At 41.4% G+C, this 24,790-nt stretch overlaps 1 protein-coding gene across 1 annotated transcript in view; it reads right to left on the bottom strand.

Moving 5' to 3' along the window:
• LOC126252980 (serine/threonine-protein kinase Nek8) overlaps positions 1-24,790 on the bottom strand; it is a 326,833-nt gene that overhangs the window by 287,190 nt on the left and 14,853 nt on the right. Inside the window, exons 3-4 of the mRNA XM_049954008.1 lie at positions 14,687-14,787; positions 14,109-14,285 (exon numbers count right to left, since the gene is read on the bottom strand). Of these exons, the coding sequence (XP_049809965.1) occupies positions 14,109-14,285; positions 14,687-14,787 (278 nt within the window). The remainder of the gene's footprint in view (positions 1-14,108; positions 14,286-14,686; positions 14,788-24,790) is intronic.

The raw sequence follows: 24,790 nt of genomic DNA, 5'->3' as shown, positions 1-24,790 counted from the left end.
GCTGATCTAGAAACCGTTTAAGGAAACTTTCAGATTACATCCATCCTGATTTGTGGTAGACAGTCATGCTTCCATTCGTTGACACATCTAATGGCTCTGGCTTTTGATTTTTTTTTTTTTTCGTGGAAATACAAATAAAGAAGGTATAAAGTGACTGGTCGCACTCATGCAAGTAACAACTGTTACTAATGATCCTCTCTATGCTGAGGATTCAGAGCCAACTTTTCATTTACCTTTCAATCCAATAACTTCATTTGTCTTATGCTGTAGAACTGTCAGACCAGTCTCATCACAACTGTAAAGTCTCTTAGGGTCAAAATTTATGTTTTCTAGAAGGGATTCGTAAACGTCAAAAAACTGCTGAACACTTTCCCTGCTAAATCCTCACTGATGCTTGTTGAGGTTTTCTTAAACTAAGCTCTAACTGTCTCCACATGAATGAGCGGAGCCATTTCCAGCCAGCAGTAGTTGTCTCTTTATTAAAAAGTGTTCGTAAAGAATTTTTTTTCTGCTTGCGTTGTTTCTTCAGTTTCAGTACATTACGTTCCGGCCATAATTGATTGTGACATTTTCCCTTCATAGCGAGTGTAATGAGTGCTGCTTCTCAAGGTTCGTTTGCGGATTGCCTCACATGGAGAACTCTCATCTAATGCATACGCAGTGTAGACAAATGTTTGACTTTTTCCCGGAAATATGGACTTCTGCCCGACGACGACACGAGAGACTGTATTGGCTGTGGTGCTGCGAAGTCTGTGAAACTGCGTAAGAGGAGTGCAGACACTGACATTCCATTGCAACTTCATTGCGGACTTTGTGGAAAGCGAACCAGCATCAGGAAAAATACGTGGTTCGAGTCCTCTAAATTATCGATTGAGACGAGCATAATTCTTGTGTCGTGCTGGATTCGTGATTACACTCTGCATACCCCGGGTATGGCAAAAAAGGACTTGTTCCTGCAACTTATACATCGCACAGACTGACACAAGACGGTAACACGTTTGTCGTTCTCTAGTGACACCTTCAAACATACTCGTAACGCGTGCCACGATACCTCCATAATTGATTTACTATCGCAACTTCGATATGTATCGTTTGGAGCGCTCCAACTTCGATAGGCAGTCATTCTTGGAAATTACCACAGTCTAACATAACAGTCGCGACACTCACTGCTGTAAAAGTTGTTGCCGTTTGACAGATGGAGCGACACTAGCGCTTCAAGCGGCAGGTAAGGTGAACGTCAGACGCGTCGTAAGCACCATGTGTGTTTGCATCTGTTTCATAGGTAATTTCCGAATTATTCGAGTTAGTTTCTTGCCTCCAAGAGTTTGTGTAGTATCAGAAAGCATATATGTTTCTAAAAATGATTCTAAAATAAGCACAAGCTACAACACATTCGTGAAGAAACACTTGTGACATTGGACAGAATTGCAGCTTACCACGTTGATATCAAAAGAATATAAACACACGGATTCACATGTAAGAAGCATGGACGTGTACCTCTACATGCAAAAGCGATGGACAGCTCGTTTATCGTTCTGTAGGCCTACTGTGTTTGGCACTGTCGCCTGTTGCCACAAGTACGACCTTCATCTTTATATTATTCTAAGTAGGACAAGCAACTGACAAATAGTGGGAGAAATATGCTGAAAACATTATAATGAGCTGATTACATTACATTTCACGAAAAACCAAATATTTGAATAATTTTCAAACAATCTGCCTGTAGGCACTTTCCTTGTCCCATAATAGTTTCGCTCGAAGTCTAGCAATCTGAACTTCTGACACTTCACACGCTTTTGTAAGACACGAACAGCTGTACTTAATCTAACCACTTCATCGTCAAAGCAGGTCTGTGTTGATGATTCTCACGAATCTGGCACTAATACATGGAGAGTTGAACTGGCTGCTTCTGTGTCATAGGACTGTTTTACACCTTTAGATTGACTGTCGAATCTTTGTGGCAGTTTCCTCTTCGTCAGTTGAGGTGGCTTATTTGGAATGTCAAACAGTGTGAGTACTGCATTCCACACGAGTTTGTATTGTCTACGTTCATGAACTGGTTTTGTTCGAAATGTAGCGAACAAAACCTAATATTATTATACAGGTAAACCGGGTCTTTCTTCAAAAGGTCTTCTCGTCTGCTATTAACTAGCCATTTTTTGCTCCTAAAACGAAACATTCATCATTTATACACATACATTGCAAGTGAATCCTGACGATACAGTTTAGTAACATGATGGTATATACCTCTCAGGATCCTTAGGAAACCTAAAAAAGACAGCTGTGGAGTCTTCTTCCTATTGCTGCTGCAATTTATTGCGCTACAAACGCTCCCGATGGTAAAAACCATTGTATAAATCAAAATAAACAATCACTATTCGCTTTCACGATCGCGCCGAACTCACAGTTCAACCTACCGGCCGCTTGGAGCGCTGCTGGCGCTGAAGGCAACAAAATCGAGGCGAAGTGTCGCGACTGTTATGTTAGACTGTGGAAATTACCAACTTTTGCTATGCACAAAACTTTCGAAGAATTACACAAACTGAACGACGCTGCCCATCCAGCCAAAGATGACACAGTACTGAATGGTTTCTGTTACACATCTGATGAAGCTATTCCCGCCCAGCAGTTATTTAGAAGGGTGCTTAGGCTTAGGTGCGATAATAGGCAGAGTTCCCCTGCACCTCAAGCTACTTCTCCAGTACAAACGATATGCCGTGTTCCATTTGCCAGGAATTCTTCAATCTATACTCAAAACTGCACTGTTATTCCGTAACATATTTCGTTCATCAGACGTCTGTGCGGAACTGTACTGAACGCCTTCTGGAAGTCAAGGAACAAGGCATCAATCTTGGTACTGATATCTACTGACTTGTAGATCTTGAGGATGAACAGAGCAAGTTGTGTTTCACATTGACATCAGCAATATTGGTTGTGCGTCTATTTCACGACCCATCTTGAAAATGGTGAGGTGTGTGAGGAAAAGTAATGAGACGGCGATCTGGCAACACTGTGTTGTTCTACTTGTGTAGACGACTACGTAGGCCCTACACCCCTTCCATATGCCCAGTCCGAGTTTCAGCTCCGTTCAGCCATCATGGGATTTTCTGAGAGTGCCATCAGTGCAGCTGTGCTTTTCTTTGCGTTCCGAAAATGGAACAGTGGAATTTAGAGCAACGTTATGCCATCAAATTTTGTGTTAAATTTGAGTGATCTGTGAGAGTGACATTGGAAAAGTTGAAAGAGGTCCATGGGGAAAATTCATTAGCCAATGCTCAAGTATTTCTTTGGCAGAAATCAGTTTTGGAAAGTCGAGAACACATTGAATATGAACCTCTCTCAGGGAAACCTTCACCTTCAGGGACCCACGAAAACGCCAAACGTGTGTGTGTGTTCTTGTGAGATCATACTGACGCTTTAAAAAAAAAAAAAAAAAAAAGATGGGCGACATTAGATTTTGACCAAAATTTTGCACATTCGAAAGGTCTGTGCCAAAAAGGTGCCGAAAAACATCAAAACTCAGCAGGACATTTGAAGAAACGTGTGCATGGATTTTCTTGAGAGGATCGCCAATGACCACGAATGTTTCAACCATGTTATCACAGGTGACGAATCCTGGATTTTTGGGTACGATTCTCTGACGAAGTGGCAAAGTGAAGAGTGGAACACAGAGACATCTCCTCAACTGAAAAAAGCTCGAATGAGAAAGTCAAAGATCAGAACAGTGCTGTTTGCTTTTCTGACATTAGAAGGATAGTGCATTAAGAATTTGTTCCTCCAGGACAAACCGTCAACCAAGTGTTTTACAAAGATGTCCTTGAAAGGCTCAGGAAAAGCATGAAGCAAATTAGACCAGACACCGCATACAAGTGGGTGCTGCATCATGACAATGCCACATGTCACGGGGCAGACCTCAAAAAGCATTCCTGTTGTTCCACAGCTCACCTGTTCACCTGATCTGAGTCCTTGCACCTTTTCCTTTTCTCTAAATCGAAAAATGTCTTTGAAGGACGTCATTTTGGGACTTGAAGTCTTTGAGTGCTCCTACCAACACTAGGAACAGCTACCCCATGGGTGTAGAGCTGCCAGAGGAAACTACTTTGAGGAGGACAAGGTTGTTTGAAAAAATTGAAAACTTAGACAGGTAAAAAAATGTCTCATTACTTTTCTCATACATATCGGAGAAGCGTTTGTGCAATCTTGCTTGGCAGCCTCAATGCGCCCCCCAGCCCCACCCACTTCCACAGGCCTGATTGCGGCGAAACAGGTTTATTTTGCTTCGACTCGGAGCTGCCTCTACCACGGCGAAACAGGTCTACTTTGCTCCGCCTCGCAGCTGCTTTACCAGGGCCCCTACCAGACCATGTAACGGCCTGGCTGAACAATGTCTCTCCTGGTGGAAGAGGAAGGAAAGAAAGTCATGTTCATCGACCTGTGCAAACGGGCATGGGCATACTTACGCAGCCCCGAATGTACGGCTTTTCTGAAGCGAGAAAGAAGCTTGATGGTGGCGCCCTCTCTTCTCGAGCGTTATTTAGAAAAACACGCAATTATATACTGGGTGGGAATTTTTGTGACCGGGACTATAAGGGTTTGCACCTTATACCATAAAATTAAATACAGGAAACATACTACCAGTAAAGACAACAGACAAGCAAGACAGTATACTTTTCATCAGTTTTTAGGTCTCAGCATTTTTTCTCTCTGATCTTCCTACAGCTTTACACAGCGTGCTTCCCTTTCTGCGAAATTATCTATTAGCTCATCGAAGTTCGTCTCGTAGGCAGTTTTATTTTCAGTAGCTAGGATGGCAAGTCCAGATAATTATTTTCAGTTTACTGAAGCTTCGCTCAGAGCATGCAAATATCTTCGATAATGTGCAGTATATTCTTAAAGATATACGAACATTAGGAAACGCTTCTTGTGAGTCATGCTTGCACAGATGTTGTAAGAAGTCGATAGCATTTGATGTTTCATTAAGTTTGGTTACTGGCTTTTTGAATACGGCGAGTTCCTGGCAAAAATCAACTGCATTCAAGTATTTAGAATATTTTCGTGCTAAATCGGCTACATTTTTCTGCAGACTCTCAGTCGCCATATGTAAAAACGCCTGACCACTGAGGGAGGCAAAATTTTCATATAGACTCTTTGCGCTCTCTACCCTTCTTTCAATCTGTGTTAATATTTTGTCAAATACTACTTTTACATCTTTGGAAAACAGCCCAACCTAGTCTATTGTTCTTGATTCGACCTCGCAGAGTTCGTCGTAATGCCTTTTCTTTCTAGAAGTTTGTTTGATTTTGAGGATTTGCTCGATTTCCAACTTTTTTTGATACAGGTGTAGCTGCTTTGATCCAATGTTCTGTTGGTTTTTCTCACAATTCTTGTAGGATCTTTAACAAGACCTTGAGGTCTTGCATTGGCGCCACGGAACGCAAAATGATAATGTCCTGTTTTGTACATCTACATCTATACTCTGCATACTACTGTGAAGTGTATGGCAGGGCTTACGTCCCATTGTACCAATTATTAGGGTTTCTTTCCATTCCATCCACGTATGGAGCGCGGGATGAATGATTGTGTGAATGCCTCTGATCGTGCAACAATTATTCTAATCTTATCCTCACCTGCCCTATGTGAGTGAAACCTAGGAGGCTGTAGTATATTCTTCGAGTCATCATTTAAAACTGATTTTTGAAACTTTTTTAATAGACTTTCTCGGGACAGTTTACGCCTATCTTCAAGAATTTTTCAGTCCGGTTCCCTCAGTATCTTCATTTCACTCTCCCATGGATTAAACAAACCTGTGACCATTACTGCTGGCCGTCTTTGTATACACTCAATATCCCCTATTAACTCTATCTGGTACGGATTCCATACAATTGAGCAATATTCTAGAATCGGTTGCACGACTAATTTGTAAGCAGTCTCCTTTGTAGACTGATTGCATTTCCCCAGTATTCTACCAATAAACCAAAGTTTATCATCTGCTTTATCAACGACTGAGCCTATACAATCATCCATTCCATATCCTTACAAAGTGTCGCACCCAGGTATTTCTACGAGTTGGTCGATTCCAACAATGACTCATTGATATTATAGTCCCAGAATACTAGGTTTTTTTCGTTTTTTGAAGTGCACATTTTTATATTTCCGAACATTTAAAATAACTTGCCAATCTTTGCACCATTTTGAAATCTTATAAAGATCTGAATATTTGTGTAGTTCGTTTCAGACAGTTCTTCATCATAGATAATTAAATCACCTGCAAAAAGTCTGAGGGTACTATTAATATTGTCTTCAAGGTCATTAATATACAGCATGAACAGCAAGGGTCCCAACACACTTCCATGGGACACATCCGAAGTTACTTCTACATCTGAATATGACTCACCATCCAAGATAACATGCTGTGTCCTCCCTGCCAAAAAGTCCTCAATCCAGTCAGGAATTTCACTTGATATCCCTTATGATAGTACTTTTGACAATGAGCGTAGGTGTAGCACTGACTCAAACGCTATTCGTAAATCAAGGCATACAGCGTCTGCCTGCCTGTCTTGATCCGAAGCTTTCAGTATGTCATGTGAGAAAAGTTCATGTGATAAAAGTGCGAGATGGGTTTCACATGATCGATGTTTTCGGAATCCATGCTGGTTGTCATTGAGGAGGTCATTTTGTCGATACCTTATTATGTCTGAGCTCAGAATATGTTCTAATATTCTACGACAAATCAATGTCAAGGATATTGAAGGTTAGTTTTGTGGATCACTTCTACTACGCTCCTTGTAGACAAACGTCAGCTGTGCTCTTCTTCAAAAACTGGGCACGGTTTTTTGTACGAGGCACCTACAATATTTTATAGTTAGAAGAGGAGCTAATTAGAAGTGGGGATAACTCAGCCGCAAATTCGGTATATAATCTGATAGGGATTCCATCGGGCCTTGGAGCTTTGTTCAGTTTTAACGATTTCAGATCTTTCTCAACACCACCGGCACTAATACTTATTTCATTCATCTTTTCAGTGGTATTTGTATTTCGACGTTCACTCTATTAATCTCTCGAAGAATAATGGCCCAAATAGTTACGTTGAAGATACATTTAAAATCTGTCACCGGATGTAGCAGATCAACAGCTTCGTGCGTAGATTCTGCGGCAAGAGAGGATTCTTCAGTTTCTTACAGAGCTTTGACAACTTACGGCAAATTATTTAATAGAACTGTAACAACTAGGTGTTTAGCCGACCGTCTTGTTTGACTGCATCCTTTTAAGTTGGTTTTCGTATACTTTTGCGTTATTTTCCACCACATCGTGGATCCAACAAAGAAACAATGAATTTTTTTGGATGCCCAAATAGGCTAACTGCTTCTGGTTACGACGACGCTGAATGCACGCCCACAAGATTTAAAGAATGAGCTAGACACGGTGCAAACTCTGCCAGCTAGTTTATTTCCGCAACTCTGGACTGGCCTTCTTAATATATGCCGGCCATATTAGAGCCATTATAGTAAAATTGTCCACGACGTCCAAAACATCAGCTTTTAGTTTTTCTAGAATTCGCTGTGTGAAATACTCCTATTCTTCAGTCTTTCCTTCTACTTCTATGAAATCAATAAAGCTTTCGTTATTTCACATTCAGTTTCTGTTATTCTCATATAACGAATTAACTGGCTCATTTGTTCTGTGTGAGATACATATGGAGTGCAGTCAAACGTGATGGTGAAATAGTTAGTCTCCTTGATCTCAGTGATAATAGTATTTCGAACTTAGTTTGCCATCAGGGTAAGGTCGGATGTGTAAATTTGTCTTACGCTTCTGGTATGAGTTCGCAGTAGCATTTTCTCTACATTCGCAACATTTAACGACAACGAAAAACAACATTCAGCTGTTGGTTCTATATTGACGCCATCACACGTAATCTTGAAGAGCTCTGCTAGATGTATAGGTTGTAGCAGGTAAATATAAGTTTTTGTTTCAAATTATGTAATCGTTGTGTATCGTATGCAGTAAGCACTATGTACGCACGCTTTAGAAAATAAAATTATTTGCCAAAAGAATCACCGTTCTGTAAGGAACAAACCATGGCACGAGAAACAGTGAAACCATTTGTGATTTTTTTTTTTTTTGAAGACCCATTAGGCAGACAAAATGAGAGTGCTTTATTGCGAGCTGCATATTTTACAGTAGCAGCAATCCAGATACCTGACAAATCCTTCGAGTGAACAATCCACTCAATCCGGTTTTTTCACAGTACAGGACTTTGCTCCCTCAGACATCACACAGAGAGTCGAACCATGAACAACTCAAAAGGGCAAAGGAGCTTAACAGGAGGACACGGGCAAATGCTTCTCCTCAGTGACAGATGATTTGTCTGTGCAGTCACCAGGAAAATACCAAGAACGTAACACAAATGAAGTTCAGGGCTCTGATGTACGAACAGGTGTAGGTCTATCCAGTATTTATCCGCTACCGAAACATGATCGCCCCACAACAAAGAAGAGAATTAAAAAAAAAGTAGTGAAAAATGCAATCTTAGATAAACAAGCTAAACCTGACAAAACCAAGAAGAGGCAAAATACCAGTACCAATAACGCAGAATCTCTAGGGCTAACCTGGACTTAACCGCGTCATCATCTTCAGGAACAACCAGGTCCAAATCCAAGGAAGGATCTGATGTTTTGAATTGCCCAGGGTGTGGTGAAGTCTACAAGTTATGAAGGACATGGTTAATTTTCTTGTGATTTATGTTACAGCGTACTCTTTGACAACAAGTCGCCTATTCTTACCAGACGATGCGGCTAAGACTACAAACGAGCAGTATCTTACGTATGTTGACATTGAAGGTTTATGTTAAAAGTCAGGCAGCTGTAACTGATACATGCTGTTCCCAAATAAACCAGCAATAATTTGCTATAAGAAAAGCTCGTTTTAAGCTTCTCAACTGCTATATATGAGCGGTTATATACTAAGTGCGTACTCTTTCCCGACTTTCCCCTATATCGACGATGTGATTTTGTATTGTTTTTGAAAAACAGCATACCTGTTCTTTTTTTACATGGTCTCCTTGAGAGTAGAACTGTATTTGGCGAGCATAGTTATCAAATTAAGAAATTTTTTTTGGCTAGGCTGAGGAAAATTTTCAGCGATGTCACTCGGTGTTTCTTTAGAACCTCGAAAAGGAATACAGTTTGTTGCAAGATACATGATAGTGTCCATTACAACAAGTAAAATGTGTCTCCATTTTTCTTTCCCAGAGTGAATTAATCGCTCAGTGTTGCGATTGATGCCTTGAGACAATTTCATTTGCTGCTGACTGGTTTTCCATTTGATAAAACATTGTTTGTGTGTTTATGTCGCGTCATGTTCAGATAATCTTTCTGAAGACCCTCTGCACACAAAGCTGATGTAGAAGTGCTGGAGTATAGTTTGCAGACAGTATAGTAAATTGTATTTTCTGTTTCCGAATAAACAAGCCAGGATCTTTTAACATTTTCCTTATTTTCCGTTGTTCCGAACCGCATGTGATGGGTCAAATGCCTAACGTTGCGTTCAGTGGATCTTAACTCTATTATTTGGATGTTTATCATTTAATAATACGGCTTGTTTGCTGAAGAACTGGACTATTACAACGATAAGGTACTATGTAATATTTCTTATTAGTTATTCCTGTAAATCGTTTATTTCCACTACGACAGTTTCAATCTATGAATTTCGCGAAATGTTATAATACCCCTGATGACTCGCACAGTCAGTCAACGACATAAGGCAGCGATCGTCGGTTGACGTTCTACCCTTCGGGTTTATTCGGCTTAAATCATCTGCGGGAAAGACTTTTTTTTTCTAAATGCAACGGGATTCCCCTGTCAGAGACGTCACGTATATTATACATATAATCAAAAATCAACTTGGGAAACGAGTGTTTTTTCTTCAAACATATGAATTTGGCTTTCCCTGATATTGGCGCTAGGGGCAGAAACCCCCCGTTTGCCCACTTCAGAGCCGGAGCTGTAAGTTAGGCCCGAAGATGTAGCTCAGCCACCGTTCATTTGGTATGTAAATATTTTGCACAAAAAGTTAATGCAATAAGAGATGGTGATTTGTGTACCAATAGTATCGACATTATGAAGCATGCATACTTTACGATGAACAAATTTTAACACTAAAAGGCTATTGTACTCAAACAAATGTCACATATAATTACATACTATGAAGAAAGCTAATCCAACGGCAATAGAGAGTTTTTTAAACCTCGTCAAGGAACAAGAGTGGCAGGATGTTTATAGTGTCGATAACATAGATCACAAAATAATCCTTTCCTTAACACATTTCTCATGTTCTTTGAGAGTTGCTTTCCATTACAACGTTCTAAGCCGGGAACTAACAGTAAAAGGCAGCCTGAATGGCTGACTAGTGGGATAAGGATATCATGTAGAACAAAGTGGGAATTATATCAAAACGTTAGAAGTAGTCAAAATCAAGTTACATTAGCCCATTACTAACGTTATTGTAAGGTGCTTAAAATGTTATTAGGAAGGCGAAAAGTGTGTGGTTCGGAAATAGAATAGTTAATTCACAGGATAAAATTAAAACCATATGGTCAGCTGTGAAGGAAATGTCTGGCCAGCAGCACAAGACCGACGATATAGAGTCAGTTCGTAGTAAAAATATTTCTGTTACTGATAAATCAGATATATGTACAGTATTTAACAATCATTTTCTGGGCATTGCTGGTGAATTAAATAAAAATTTATTTTCTGTAGGGAATCATATAACTCTTTTGGCAAATGCCTTTCCGAGACTGATGTCTGAAATACCCCTCTGTGATAATGACAATCACTGAAGACTAAGGACTCTCATTGGATATGATAGTGTGCCTAGCAGAATATTAAAGTACTGTGCTGCACAGGTTAGCCCCGTATTTAGCCACATTTGTAATTTTTTCTTTAGGAATGGTCAGTTTCCTGAACGATTAAAGTACTTAGTAGTAAAGACGCTTTATAAAAAGGGAGAGAGGGATAATGTAGACAATTTTAGACATATTTCTATGCCATCAGAGTTTGCTAAAGGCTGTGTATGTAAGGATAATTAATCATTTTGTATCACACAATTTGCTATCAAATGTACAGTTCGGCTTTAGAAGTCGTTTAACAGCTGAAAATGCTATATTCTCTTTTCTCTGTGAGGTCCTGGATAGGTTAAACAAAAGGTTTCGAACACCAGGCATATTTTTTGATTTAACTAAGGCGTTTGATTGTGTTGATAGCAAATATTGCTCCAGAAGTTGGACCATTACGGAATATGGAGAGTAGCTCACAAATGGTTCACCTCTTACTTTAACAATAGACAGCAAAAGGTCATTATTAACATGGTGACGGAGGGGGGGGGGGGGCAGGGATCAGTGTTGGGGCCACTCCTGTTCCTTTATTTATATAAATGATATGCCCTCTAGTATTATGGGTAATTCTAAAATATTTCTGCTTGCTGATGTCACTAGCTTCGTAGTAAAGGGTGTTGTGTGCAACATTGGCTCGGTTTCAAATAATGCAGCTCACGACGTAAGTCCATGGCTTGTAGAAAATAAACTAACGTTAAACCACAGTAAGACTCAGTTTTTACAGTTTGTAACACACAATTCAACAAAACCCGACGTTTTAATTTCTCAGAATGTGCATATGATTAGTGAAACTGAAGAGTTCAAATTTCTAGGTGCTCAGATAGATAGTAAACTGTCGTGGAAAGCCCACGTTCAGGATCTTGTTCAAATACTTAATGCTGCAATTATTACCATTCGAACGGTCTCTGAAGTAAGTGATTGTTCGACACGAAAATTAGTCTACTTTGCTTATTTTCATTCGCTTATGTCGTATGGTATTATATTTTGGGGTAACTCTTCTCCTTCTAAAAGGATATTTTGGTCTCAGAAACGGGAGGTTCGAGCAGTAAGTGGTGTAAGTTCGCGAACCTCTTGTCGATCCCCGTTCACTTGTCTGGGTATTTTGACATTGGCCTCTCAATATATACATTCTTTACCATCGTTTCTTGTTATAAAAAAAAAATCAAATGTGTGTGTGAAATCTTATGGGACTTAACTGCTAAGGTTATCAGTCCCTAAGCTTACACACTACTTGAACTAACACACACCCGTGCCCGAGGGAGGACTCGAACCCCCGCCGGGACCAGCCGCACTCTTGTTATCAATATTAGTTTATTCCCAAGAATAAGCAGCTTTCACTCAGTTAATTCTCGGCAGAAATACAACTACATTTGGATCGGACTTCCTTAACTCTTGTGCAAAAAGGTGTGCAGTGTACTGCTGCATCCATCTTCAATAAGCTACCACAAGAATTCAAAAATCTTAGCAGTAATCCAGGCGCTTGCAAATTGAAACTGAAGAGTTTACTCGGGGGGTCACTCCTTCTATTCTGTCGTGGAGTTCCTTGAAAAATTAAGCTGATTCTGATATTGTTGACTGCGTTTACTTAAACTTATGGCTTTACTTTTTTGGGTTCATAAACATTTTATTTCTATTTTTTATTACTTTCATGTTGTAATTTCATGTACTGACACGTTCCCCGGCCTTGGAGATTTGCTCCTCAATTTGGTCCTACGGAACTTGTCGTGCAAATAAAAAATAAAATTATGATCGTTTGCTGGGTGTCTTTTAGAGTGTGTCACTAGGTGAATGTTCTAACTGTAGAAGCAAGAATGTCAACGTGTGTGAAGTTTAGCATCGTAAAGGATCAGTCTTTCTTATTCATTCTCACATCGTGTTCACTCCCCACTGTCATACCTCGCAGCCAGGCGTTCGGGCGAAAAGAGCTCTATTTAAGATATATCTGAAAATAATGAGTCTTTCTCGAAAGCCGGACCAAGTGAGTTTGCGCAGTGGTTAGCACACTGGACTCGTATTCGAGGACAACAGGTCAAATCCGCGTTAAGCCATCCGGATTTAGGTTTTCTGTCATTTCCCTAAAATCGCTCCAGGCACATGCCGAAATGGTTCCTTTGGAGGAGAAGGACCGCTTTCCTTTCTTATTCCTGAAAAATTCCGAGCTTGTGCTCCGTCTCTAATGACTTCGATGTCGGTAAGTTGTTAAACCTAATCTTCATTTCTTCGTTCGCAAGCCGGCCAGATACGGTTTAACTGAAGTCCCGTTTCAAGACTGACAGGGAGCAGGGGGCCACTGCTGAGTCACGAAGGCCCTGGGCTGCTTGAGAGAAGGCTTACAACCATTCCCACTACGAACAAGCAGGTTTATTGTTGGGTTGCAGCTTTCCTGACAACTTCTAAGTGCAGATAAACACTTGAAGAAATTCTCAGAGATGTTAATAAGAAAACCGACGTGCAGTCCACTAGCGACTATTTCGTGTGTTCGATCATTTTATGCTAGAGTGCAAATGTTCATTCGTTGATGTGTTATGGGACAATATTCTCGGATAACTCCTCGCTTAGGCAAACATGATTCATACAGTTCTGTATGGAGTTCACACCCGTACATCTTGTACGTATCTCATTAAGCAGCTGGGAATATTAATGGCAGCCTCAGAGTACAATTATTCACTTATGAAATTTGCTGTCAACAATCCATTGTAAGTTTGAGAGTAACAGAGATAATAACAAGTACCACATTAGAAGAGAAAATGATCTGATGAGTTTAACTTTGGCATAGAAAGGGGTTAAATAAGTAGTTATAAAACTCTTTAACAGTCAACCCATGGAAATAAAATGTCCGAGTTTTTAACTGTAGATTAAGGAGTTTTCTTCTTATCAACTCCTTCTGTACCATAGAAGATTTCTTGAGTAGAGATAATTAGTCATTAAAGGAAAACTGTAAGTGCCCAACATCTATTTTTATTTAGTTATGGGCTACATAAGTGTTCTACATTTGTTCCATTTATATACTCCATATCATAACGTTTATCATTAATCATGGAACAAGTAACTAGAGAGTTATGAATTTGGGCTTGCTCGGACGTATGTCCTGCGTGGAGCTCCCTTCCTATGCTTCCACTGCCAGTATCGAGATTACGCTCCAGCCCTGGAAGTGGTTCCAACTAATAAATAAATATCCATTTATACAAATTGTACCAAAACACAAGAAGAAACTCACCCCAAGAAGAATTTCCAGCTGTTTGGCCATGAAGAGACCGTTGGGATGCAGTGCTGGAGCGGCATTGAGAAAATCGAGTCGACAACGCCCTGTTGTTCGGTCCATGTGAATTGTGATCAGCTGTCTCAGGAAGATCCTGACATCAGAATCAACTTTATTGCCGACTACGCTCAACACCTTTTAATCAAGAAGAAATTATAATTACTTTATTACAAATGGAGTCATATTGCTCTCTTATCTCTCTTACTGCGATGTGTATCAATGTCTTGTGGATTTCAGGACTTCTCTCACTTCATCTTTTATTCAAACACAGACAAGATAAGAAGAAGAAACTCTAAGATTATGTTATGATTATTGATTTCACGATATCGCCAAATTACTTCGCTTACAACACAATATTCGATACTTTTAATGATAAGTCATTACTTAGAACTTTACACTGTCTACCTGAGAGAAATATGTTGCAAAAAAAAATCTGTTTTAGCAGCTGAGAACTAACTAATTAATACATTTAGGTACCATTAACAGCTTGGACAGTAGAGTTTTTATAAAGTTTAAAGAGAAGCCAGAATACATACCTTCCCACCAACAGAGGACAAGAATATATCCGTTTCTGAGCAGTGCATCATCATTGCAATTCTCTCCACTCGTGTTTTTCCAAGATTTCTTTGGACTAGTTCTGTGGGAAAAGCATAGATAACATAAACATGTCACTTTTGTTGTAACTACACAACTGGTCATTAAAATTGCTACACCAAGAAGAAATGCAGATTATAAACGGGTATTCATTGGACAAATATATTATACTAGAAATGACATGTGATTACATTTTCACGCACTTTGGGTGCATATATCCTGAGAAATCAGTACCCAGAACAACCACCTCTGGCCGTAATAACGGCCTTGATACGCCTGGGCATTGAGTCAAACAGAGCTTGGATGGCGTGTACAGGTACAGCTACCCACGCAGCTTCAACACGATACCACAGTTCATCAAGAGTAGTGACTGGCGTATTGTGACGAGCCAGTTGCTCGGCCACCATTGACCAGACGTTTTCAATTGGTGAGAGATCTGGAGAATGTACTGGCCAGGGCAGCAGTCGAACATTTTCTGTATCCAGAAAGGCCCGTACAGTACCTGCAACATGCGGTCGTGCATTATCCTGCTGAAATGTAGGGTTTCGCAGGGATCGAATGAAGGGTAGAGCCACGGGTCGGAACACATCTGAAATGTAACGTCCATTGTTCAAAGTGCCGTCAATGCGAACAAGAGGTGACCGAGACGTGTAAGCAATGGCACCCCATACCATCACGCCGGGTGATACGCCAGTATGGCGATGACGAATACACGCTTCCAATGTGCGTTCACCGCGATGTCGCCAAACACGGATGCGACCATCATGATGCTGTAAACATAACCTGGATTCATCCGAAAAGATGACGTTTTGCCATTCGTGCACCCAGGTTCGTCGTTGAGCACACCATCGCAGGCGCTCCTGTCTGTGATGCAGCGTCAAGGGTAACCGCAGCCATGGTCTCCGAGCTGATAGTCCATGCTGCTGTAAACGTCGTCGAACTGTTCTTGCAGATGGTTGTTGTCTTGCAAACGTCCCCATCTGTTGACTCAGGGATCGAGACGTGGCTGTACGATCCGTTACAGCCATGCGGATAAGATGCCTATCATCTCGACTGCTAGTGATATTAGGCCTTTGGGATCCAGCACGGCGTTCCGTATTACCCTCCTGAACCCACCGATTCCATATTCTGCTAACAGTCATTGGATCTCGACCAACGCGAGCAGCAATGTCGCGATACGATAAACCGCAATCGCGATAGGCTACATTCCGACCTTTATCAAAGTCGGAAACGTGATGGTACGCATTTCTCCTCCTTACACGAGGCATCACAAGAACGTTTCACCAGGCAACGCCGGTCAACTGCTGTTTGTGTATGAGAAATCGGTTGGAAACTATCCTCATGTCAGCACGTTGTAGGTGTCGCCACCGGCGTCAACCTTGTGTGAATGCTCTGAAAATCTAATCATTTGCATATCACAGCATCTTCTTCCTTTCGGTTAAATTTCGCGTCTGTAGCACGTCATCTTCGTGGTGTGGCAATTCTAATGGCCGGTAGTGTATGTGTGAAATATAAATCGAATTTTATGGATTACACAATAAAAGCTGCGAAGAGGGATAACAACGAAGACAGACCGGAATTCACGTGTGTAATGTTATTTCTGTACAAGGAAATACATGGCGTTACGTAAGCTTGATACAGACACGTTACAGGAGTTGGACAAAAATACAGAAAAACAGCGAGAAATGGATGCTGGAATGTAAATGCAGATGCTAGCCAAGCCTGCAGGTTGCGCTATTGTGTTTGGCCATAAGTGGCATCTGTGCAATGTCCTCTATACGCTACACGTGTCAGCCGTGGTCAGAACAATGTTATGTGTAGTTGCAGTGCATTCGCTACGTTAACGTGGGCAAATCGTTGGTCCACGTACGGTGGGTACCTCCGTCACCAAGATAGCCAAAGTATTTCGTGTTACAAGAGGCACCGTATCACAGATTTATGCCTTATACAGGGAAAGCAGAAAAACATCATCTGCTAAGTCATAGTGCGAACGGAAATGCATGTTAAGTGATCGAGACAGACGGTCATTGAGCAGGATTGTGACAAAAATAAGAGGACGTCAGCTGCAGAAGTCACTGCAGAACCGAATGTCGTTTTTGTCATTCCCGTCAGTACCAAAGCAACGCGAAGGGAGCTCTCTTTGGAGAGAAGTGTGTGTGGCTGCAAACCACCTCTATCATTATCACCTGAAATTGCTCCTGTTCTGTAGGAAGAATGGTATGATTCGCATGAAAGCCATACAGGACCTGCATCTATCCTTTCCAAGACGATTGGAGCTCGTTTTGAATACTAACAATTTTCCTACACCGTTTTAGGCTTGATAATGAGTTGTGTTTCTTATGTTTCCACGATTTTGTCAAATCCCTGTATGTCAACCATAGAATTACTAAAGGAATGAGTCTTTTTGGAGGTACATATCAGAAACTTCACGAAATACCTGCACGGATTCATTTTATGGCGTGGACTAATCGTAATCAAGAGACACGACGCTAAATGACTGGAATCTTTTTTACGCTTCCAGTGGCAGGGGATAGGAGTGATGTGGTAGAATGACGTACAACCTGAATAGCGCATGTCTAAATAGCTGCTCATACTTATAAGGTGGGAATTTAAGGAGATGGGACCTGGATAAACTGACTAAACCAGAGGTTGTACAGAGTTTCAGGGAAAGCGTAAGGGAACAAATGGCAGGAATGGGGGAAAGAAATACAGTAGAAGAAGAATGGGTAGCTTTGAGGGATGAAGTAGTGAAGGCAGCAGAGGATCAAGTAGGTAAAAAGACGAGGGCTAGTAGAAATCCTTGGGTAACAGAAGAAATATTGAATTTAATTGATGAAAGGAGAAAATATAAAAATGCAGTAAATGAAGCAGGCAAAAAGGAATACAAACGTCTCAAAAATGAGATCGACAGAAAGTGCAAAATGGCTGAGCAGGCATGGCTAGTGGATAAATGTAAGAATGTAGAGGCTTATCTCACTAGGGGTAAGATAGATACTGCCTACAGGAAAATTAAAGAGACCTTTGGAGAAAAGAGAACCACTTGCATGAATATTAAGAACTCAGATGGAAACCCAGTTCTAAGCAAAGAAGGGAAAGCAGAAAGGTGGAAGGAGTATATAGAGGGTCTATACAAGGGCGATGTACTTGAGGACAATATTATGGAAATGGAAGAGGATGTAGATGAAGATGAAATGGGAGATATGATACTGCGTGAAGAGTTTGACAGAGCACTGAAAGACCTGTGTCAAAACAAGGCCCCGGGATTAGACAAGATTCCATTAGAACTACTGACGGCCTTGGGAGAGCCAGTCCTGACAAAACTCTACCATCTGGTGAGCAAGATGTATGAGACAGACGAAATACCCTCAGACTTAAAGAAGAATATAATAATTCCAATCCCAAAGAAAGCAGGTGTTGACAGATGTGAAAATTACCGAATTATCAGTTTAATAAGTCTCACCTGCAAAATACTAACGCGAATTCTTTACAGACCAATAGAAAAACTAGTAGAAGCCGACCTAGGGGAAGATCAGTTTGGATTCCGTAGAAATGTTAGAACACGTGAGGCAATAGTGACCCTACGACTTATCTTAGAAGCTAGATTAAGGAAAAGCAAACCTACGTTTCTAGCATTTGTAGACTTAGAGAAAGCTTTTGACAATGTTGACAGGAATACTCTCTTTCAAATTCTGAAGGTGGCAGGGGTAAAATATAGGGAGCGAAAGGCTATTTACAATTTGTATAGAAACCAAATGGCAGTTATAAGAGTTGAGGGGCATGAAAGGTAAGCAGTGGTTGGGAAGGGAGTGAAACAGGGTTGTAGCCTCTCCCCGTTGTTATTCAATCTGTATATTGAGCAAGCAGTGAAGGAAACAAAAGAAAAATTCGGAGTAGGTATTAAAATCCATGGAGAAGAAATAAAAACTTTGAGGTTTGCCGATGACATTGTAATTCTGTCAGAGACAGCAAAGGACTTGGAAGAGCAGTTGAACGGAATGGATAGTGTCTTGAAAGGAGGATATAAGATGAACATTAATAAAAGCAAAACGAGGATAATGGAATGTAGTCGAATTAAGTCGGGTGATGCTGCGGGAATTAGATTAGGAAATGAGACACTTTAAGTAGTAAAGGAGTTTTGCTATTTGGGGAGCAAAATAACAGATGATGGTCGAAGTAGAGAGGATATAAAATGTGGCAATGGCAAGGAAAGCGTTTCTGAAGAAGAGAAATTTGTTAACATCGAGTATAGATATAAGTGTCAGAAAGTCGTTTCTGAAAGTATTTGTATGGAAGTGAAACATGGACGATAAATAGTTTAGACAAGAAGAGAATAGAAGCTTTCGAAATGTGGTGCTACAGAAGAATGCTGAAGATTAGACGGGTAGATCACATAACTAATGAGGAGGTATTGAATAGATTTGGGGAGAAGAGGAGTTTGTGGCACAACTTGACTAGAAGAAGGGATAGATTGATAGGACATGTTCTGAGGCATCAAGGAATCACCAATTTGGTACTGGAGGGCAGCGTGGAGGGTAAAAATCGTAGAGGGAGGCAAAGAGATGAATAGACTAAGCAGATTCAGAAGGATGTAGGCTGCAGTAGGTACTGGGAGATGAAGAAGCTTGCACAGGATAGAGTAGCATGGAGAGCTGCATCAAACCAGTCTCAGGAGTGAAGACCACAACAACAACAACTTGATAATCACGCCTTAAGAATTGCAGTGAGTGGCAGCAATCACAAAAATTCCTGTAAGTTAGAGAATAATAAAATACATGTAGAACAAATTGTGTGCTGCAGACGTTTCAGTTGAAAGACGTATCAGTCGAATACCACGTCGAAAGACATAGTTACCGTACATAATTATTCCTTACTGTCTATTGTGTTTGTCACACAGAATAGTTTTAGAAGTTTTCTGCAGCTTCGTCGATTTCGTTCTTCAGCGTTATGGTGAACAGATGTCATATGGATTTCTCTGAGTCGAGTTTGACGAACATTAGTACATTGTCTCAGCAATTATCACTTTTAGCGTGCGGCTGACGTAATATTCGACGCTTGCGGGCAATGGGAATATGCGGCGAACACAATTCTACGTCACGCCAATTATGATAATTCTCCACGGTGTCAAACGTATATTTACGGCTCCCGCAAACGTCTGTTAGATCCGCATGATTCACAGATTTTGTTAGATGGAAAAACTTGTCGTTTTTGAAATATTTTTTATCGTCTCCTGTTTTTTAGACGTTAGCTGATGTTCAACTTCTCTCTATGTCGTGTGTTTTGTGTACGCTTGTATTGATTTTGTGTACAAAATATGCAGTAAAGAGAAGAAACGTCTATAGCAAATGATTTACAGAGTCCTTGCTGATTATGCAGATGATGAGAAAGAAATACCTGATGGGATTTTTTCTGCCTCGTGTTGACTGGGTGTTGTGTGATGTCCTTAAGTTAGTTAGGTTTAAGTAGTTCTAAGTTCTAGGGGACTGATGACCATAGATGTTAAGTCCCATAGTGCTCAGAGCCATTTTTGAACCTGATGATGGTTCAAATTACACATTTATCGTGTTGTTTTCGCAGACTGTTGTTATGAAAGGTTCACCTGCTTGTATGAAAATTTCGCCTGCTTGTAAACCAGGAAATCAATTCAAGCATATGATTCCTGTGAGTGTAGTGTTTCAATTTGTTCAAAAATGGTTCAAATGGCTCTGAGCACCATGGGACTCAACTGCTGAGGTCATTAGTCCCCTAGAACTTAGAACTAGTTAAACCTAACTAACCTAAGGACATCACAAACATCCATGCCCGAGGCAGGATTCGAACCTGCGACCGTAGCAGTCTTGCGGTTCCAGACTGCAGCGCCTTTAACCGCACGGCCACTTCGGCCGGCCGTTTCAATTTGTATCACACTGTACCAACAACGAATGCAAAATTTTGCATTGTTCTTATGTTTTGTGTGTTCCTTTAGATTTGAACTGGCTTCAAAAGATATTTAATCAGAAAGATCGCCTGTTTACTTCCCGAGGTAGTATTCGAAATACAGAAGTCCTTCTCAGTTTTTATCTGTGATTATTACTTAAACTGAAATATCATTTGTAAATTCAGATTTAACAGTAGCAATGCCAAAATATGTATATTTAAAGTAGAAAGTCTAATAAACCTAAAAACGTTTTGAAATTACAACTATATATTTCTACACACGAGTTACTACTTCCAAAAAACGACGTATGCCGATGTCCAAAATTAAATCAACAAATCACTTTTTCCCCATTCTATGTCTAATTCACGATACAATCATAGGAATTGTCAACAGATGTCCGTACGATCGTGTCCTGCACGGAAGATGGCATTCTGGTCAACGGATAACCACGCCGACGATGACGTCAAGTCACCTATCAACCGGGATAGTGTTTGCTGGGTAGTCCTACATCCACAATCGCTGTGTACACAGTCACAGATGGTGCAGTATGGCACAGAGAAGACGCCTTCAGGGCTGTCTGCGGTGGAAGGCTATGGTAAAAGTGGAAGCAGGACAATCGCAAACTGATGTGGCACGGTAGCTTAATGTGAATCGTTCTGTTGTTTTTCGGATGTGGCGACAATTTATAGAGATCTCAACTGTATCCCGAAGACCAAGGCGGGGCCGACCACGTGCAACATCAGAAAGAGAGAACCTTATTTGGCTGTAAGGGCATGACGTTACCGCCTTAGTACTGCGCAGCAACTGGCATCTGATCTCGCAGCTTCCACTGGAAGTGTTGTATCGAGGCAAACGGTGTATAGAAGACTTCAGCAGAGTGGCCTTCATTGTCGGGGACATACTGTATGTGTACCTCTGACGCGTCTCCATAGAAGGGAACGTCTAGAATGGAGCCATTAACATGCCACCTGGACGGTCGAACAGCGGGCCAATGTTTCTTTCACCGATGAGTCAAGATCTTGTCTGGACAATGATTCTCCACGTATTCGCATCTGCAGGGAACGTGATGCACGATTTTGGGACCGAAACACTGTGGAAAGAGACTGAGGTGTGGGCAGGGACTATGTTGACCACTCGAATACATGATCATGAAACTGTACTCTTAAATCGGCAAGGTTTAATTGCTGTCAGATATCGCGATGAGATCTTGGGAACTCATGTGCGGTTTTTGCGAGGTGCCGTGGGCCCAGTCTTCGCATTGCTCGACCTCATAGGGCACACGTAGTTGATGTTTTCTTGGAAACGGAAGATTTCGCACGCATGGCGTGGCCTGCTCCCTCTCCAGATTTGAATACCACAGAGCACGTCTGGGATGCACTAGGGACACGGGTTGCATCATGTCAGCGTCCACCAGCCACTCTCCAAGATTTGCGAGCACACTGCAGGAAAAATTGGCTTTATTACCTCAACATGAGATTTATGACATCATTCACAGCACGCTCTGTCGTTTGTCGGGCCTGTATTGGTGCCAGAAGTGGTCACACCTCATACTGAACGCATTAACCAGTTGTCGGAATGTTTGTGTAAATCCGTCAAGTTGGAAAAAACGAGGATCATTTTTGTCTACCGTTATGCGTGTTGCAGCTATTTACGTTCTGTATTCTTTATACCGTTTCTACTTTACTATCACCTGGTTATACTGTTTTGTGGCAAAATAAACGCAATCTTGCAAAATTTCGGTTTATTGCTTCAATTTTGGACACCAGTGTATTTCAGCCAGTTCAAATGTAATGGCAGCTACGTACAAGACTAGAATCCTAAGTGTTAAAATAATGACGAATGATTTAAGTTGCGATAGTGAAATTGATGCAAGGGAACCCTAACAAATGTTTGTAACAAGTTGACCAGACAGACTGTTAGACATGCCCTAGGAAGACTATACTGGTCGCTTTGGAGCAATGTTGATGGTGTAGAACCAGCACCACGTGGCCACGTGTCCCTTCATCACTGATGTAAGTCAAGGAAGTGAGGCTGTATGTACGTAATAGTCGGTTGTATAGAATCACTGCAGTAAACGGGGGGCGACGTGGTGATGTGACAGAATGGCAGAAAGGAGCTATAGCGTTTAAACGTGTCCGTGACCACGCCGTGAATGAAGTTGTCCAGTTTGTGGGTGTATCAACGCAAGCTGTCTAGCGTGTCTACAAGGAATGGTGCAGAACTGGCTGCCATTTAATATGGTGTAAGAACAGTTGTCGTAAAAAAGTCCTGACCGACAAGGACTGGAGATGAGCGTCACACACTGTCATTGGTTTGAAACCGGACAGAAACTGCTGCTGCCAGTGAATGTAATCCATCTCAACCCTTTCCCTAGCGAACAAAACGAACGCAATGGGCATATAATGTCGGATACTTCGTAATGCCACTATTCATAGCGGGGACAAAAAGCTGCACATATAAAAAGCGCAAAACAACACAGAAACTGGACAGGAGCTGTTTATTCAGTGGCTTTATTCTAGCCATACAGTAATACATCAGTTTGATATAGTGACCTTTAATTTCATGAATTTCATGATATAATTTGATGGAAACCTTTATCAGTATATCTATGTGAGTTTTGGTACCCATATTTCATGTGTAATTGGGTCGCCCCTGTTTAACTCAGATATTTAACTAGTTATCCGTTACGTGACTTCACTTTTTCATTCACATGATCTCATGGGGAACGATCTGTTTACTGTATAGGTCACTGGGTTCAGATCTCACAGCGTCATCAGTGCTCAACAGACACCTCACACTAGCTAGTACTACAATTCAGCTCATGGAGACGACGTCCTGTAGTGTACCTGCCATAAGATACCGAATAGTTGAAGAATCATGCTAGCCCATTGGGCTCAAGTGGCCGCCCGCAACAGGCTGCTCGGAGCTAGGTTGAAGGCAAGCTTACTTTGTAATTGAAGGCCCAAGTGTGCTCACTGAGCAGTTGACGCAAATTGCGAACGTAATTCTGTTTTGAGTCGTGGTTTGTGTTAACAAACACTAGCGGCTAAAATCGCAACATCAAAAAACAATTAATATACAGTAATAAAATTTCGGAAATACAATTGTCTTGGTAAAATATTTAAGTGATTAATATTGCAAGATAGCTTAATGTAAGCGCAAGGTAAGCCAGTGCAAATATGGAATGCTGGTAACTAATAACCAGTCTAACCGCCGGAATGTCGAATAAAAGCGCATCCATTCTGTTGTACAGGCGGCTTCATTTTGTGGGTTGGAGATAAATGCCTGTTGCCCTTGGTGGGTCAATACATGGACAGTTGAAACTTCCTGGCAGATTAAAACTGTGTGCCGGACCGAGACTCGAACTCGGGACCTTTGCCTTTCGCGGGCAAGTGCTCTACCAGCTGTGAGGACGGCGCGTGAGTCGTGCTTGGGTCGCTCAGATGGTAGAGCACTTGCCCGCGGAAGACAAAGGTCCCGAGTTAGAGCCTCGGTCCGGCACACAGTTTTAATCTGCCAGGAAGTTTCATATCAGCGTACACTTCGCTGCAAAGTGAAAATCTCATTCTGAAAACATCCCCCAGGCTGTGGTTAAGCCATGTCTCCGCAGTACCCTTCTTTCAGGATTGCTAGTTCTGCAAGCTTCGCAGGAGAGCTTCTGTTAAGTTTGGAAGGTAGGAGACGAGGTACTGGCAGAAGTAAAGCTGTGAGGACGGGGCGTGAGTCGTGCTTGGGTAGCTCAGATGGTAGAGCACTTGCCCGCGGAAGGCAAAGGTCCCGAGTTAGAGCCTCGGTCCGGCACACAGTTTTAATCTGCCAGGAAGTTTCATATCAGCGCACACTCCGCTGCAGAGTGAAAATCTCATTCAGGAGCTATTGCGTTTGAACATGTCCGTGACCACGCCGTGAATGAAGTTGTCCGACTTGTTGGTGTGTCAACGCAAGCTGTCTAGCATGTCTACAAGGAGTGGTGCACAACTGGCTGCCATTTAACATGTTGTAAGAACAGTTGTAAAACAGTCCTGACCGACAAGGACTGTCAGCGACAGCTGGTTTGAAACCGGACAGAAACTGCTGCTGCCAGTGAATGTAATCCTTCTCAACCCTTTCCCTGGAGAACAAAACGAACGCA

The sequence above is a fragment of the Schistocerca nitens genome, chromosome 4 (genome assembly GCF_023898315.1).
Source record: "Schistocerca nitens isolate TAMUIC-IGC-003100 chromosome 4, iqSchNite1.1, whole genome shotgun sequence".
NCBI lineage: Eukaryota > Metazoa > Arthropoda > Insecta > Orthoptera > Acrididae > Schistocerca > Schistocerca nitens.
The sequence above is the reverse complement of the archived record's forward strand: the minus strand, read 5'-3'. Positions and strand labels throughout refer to the sequence as shown.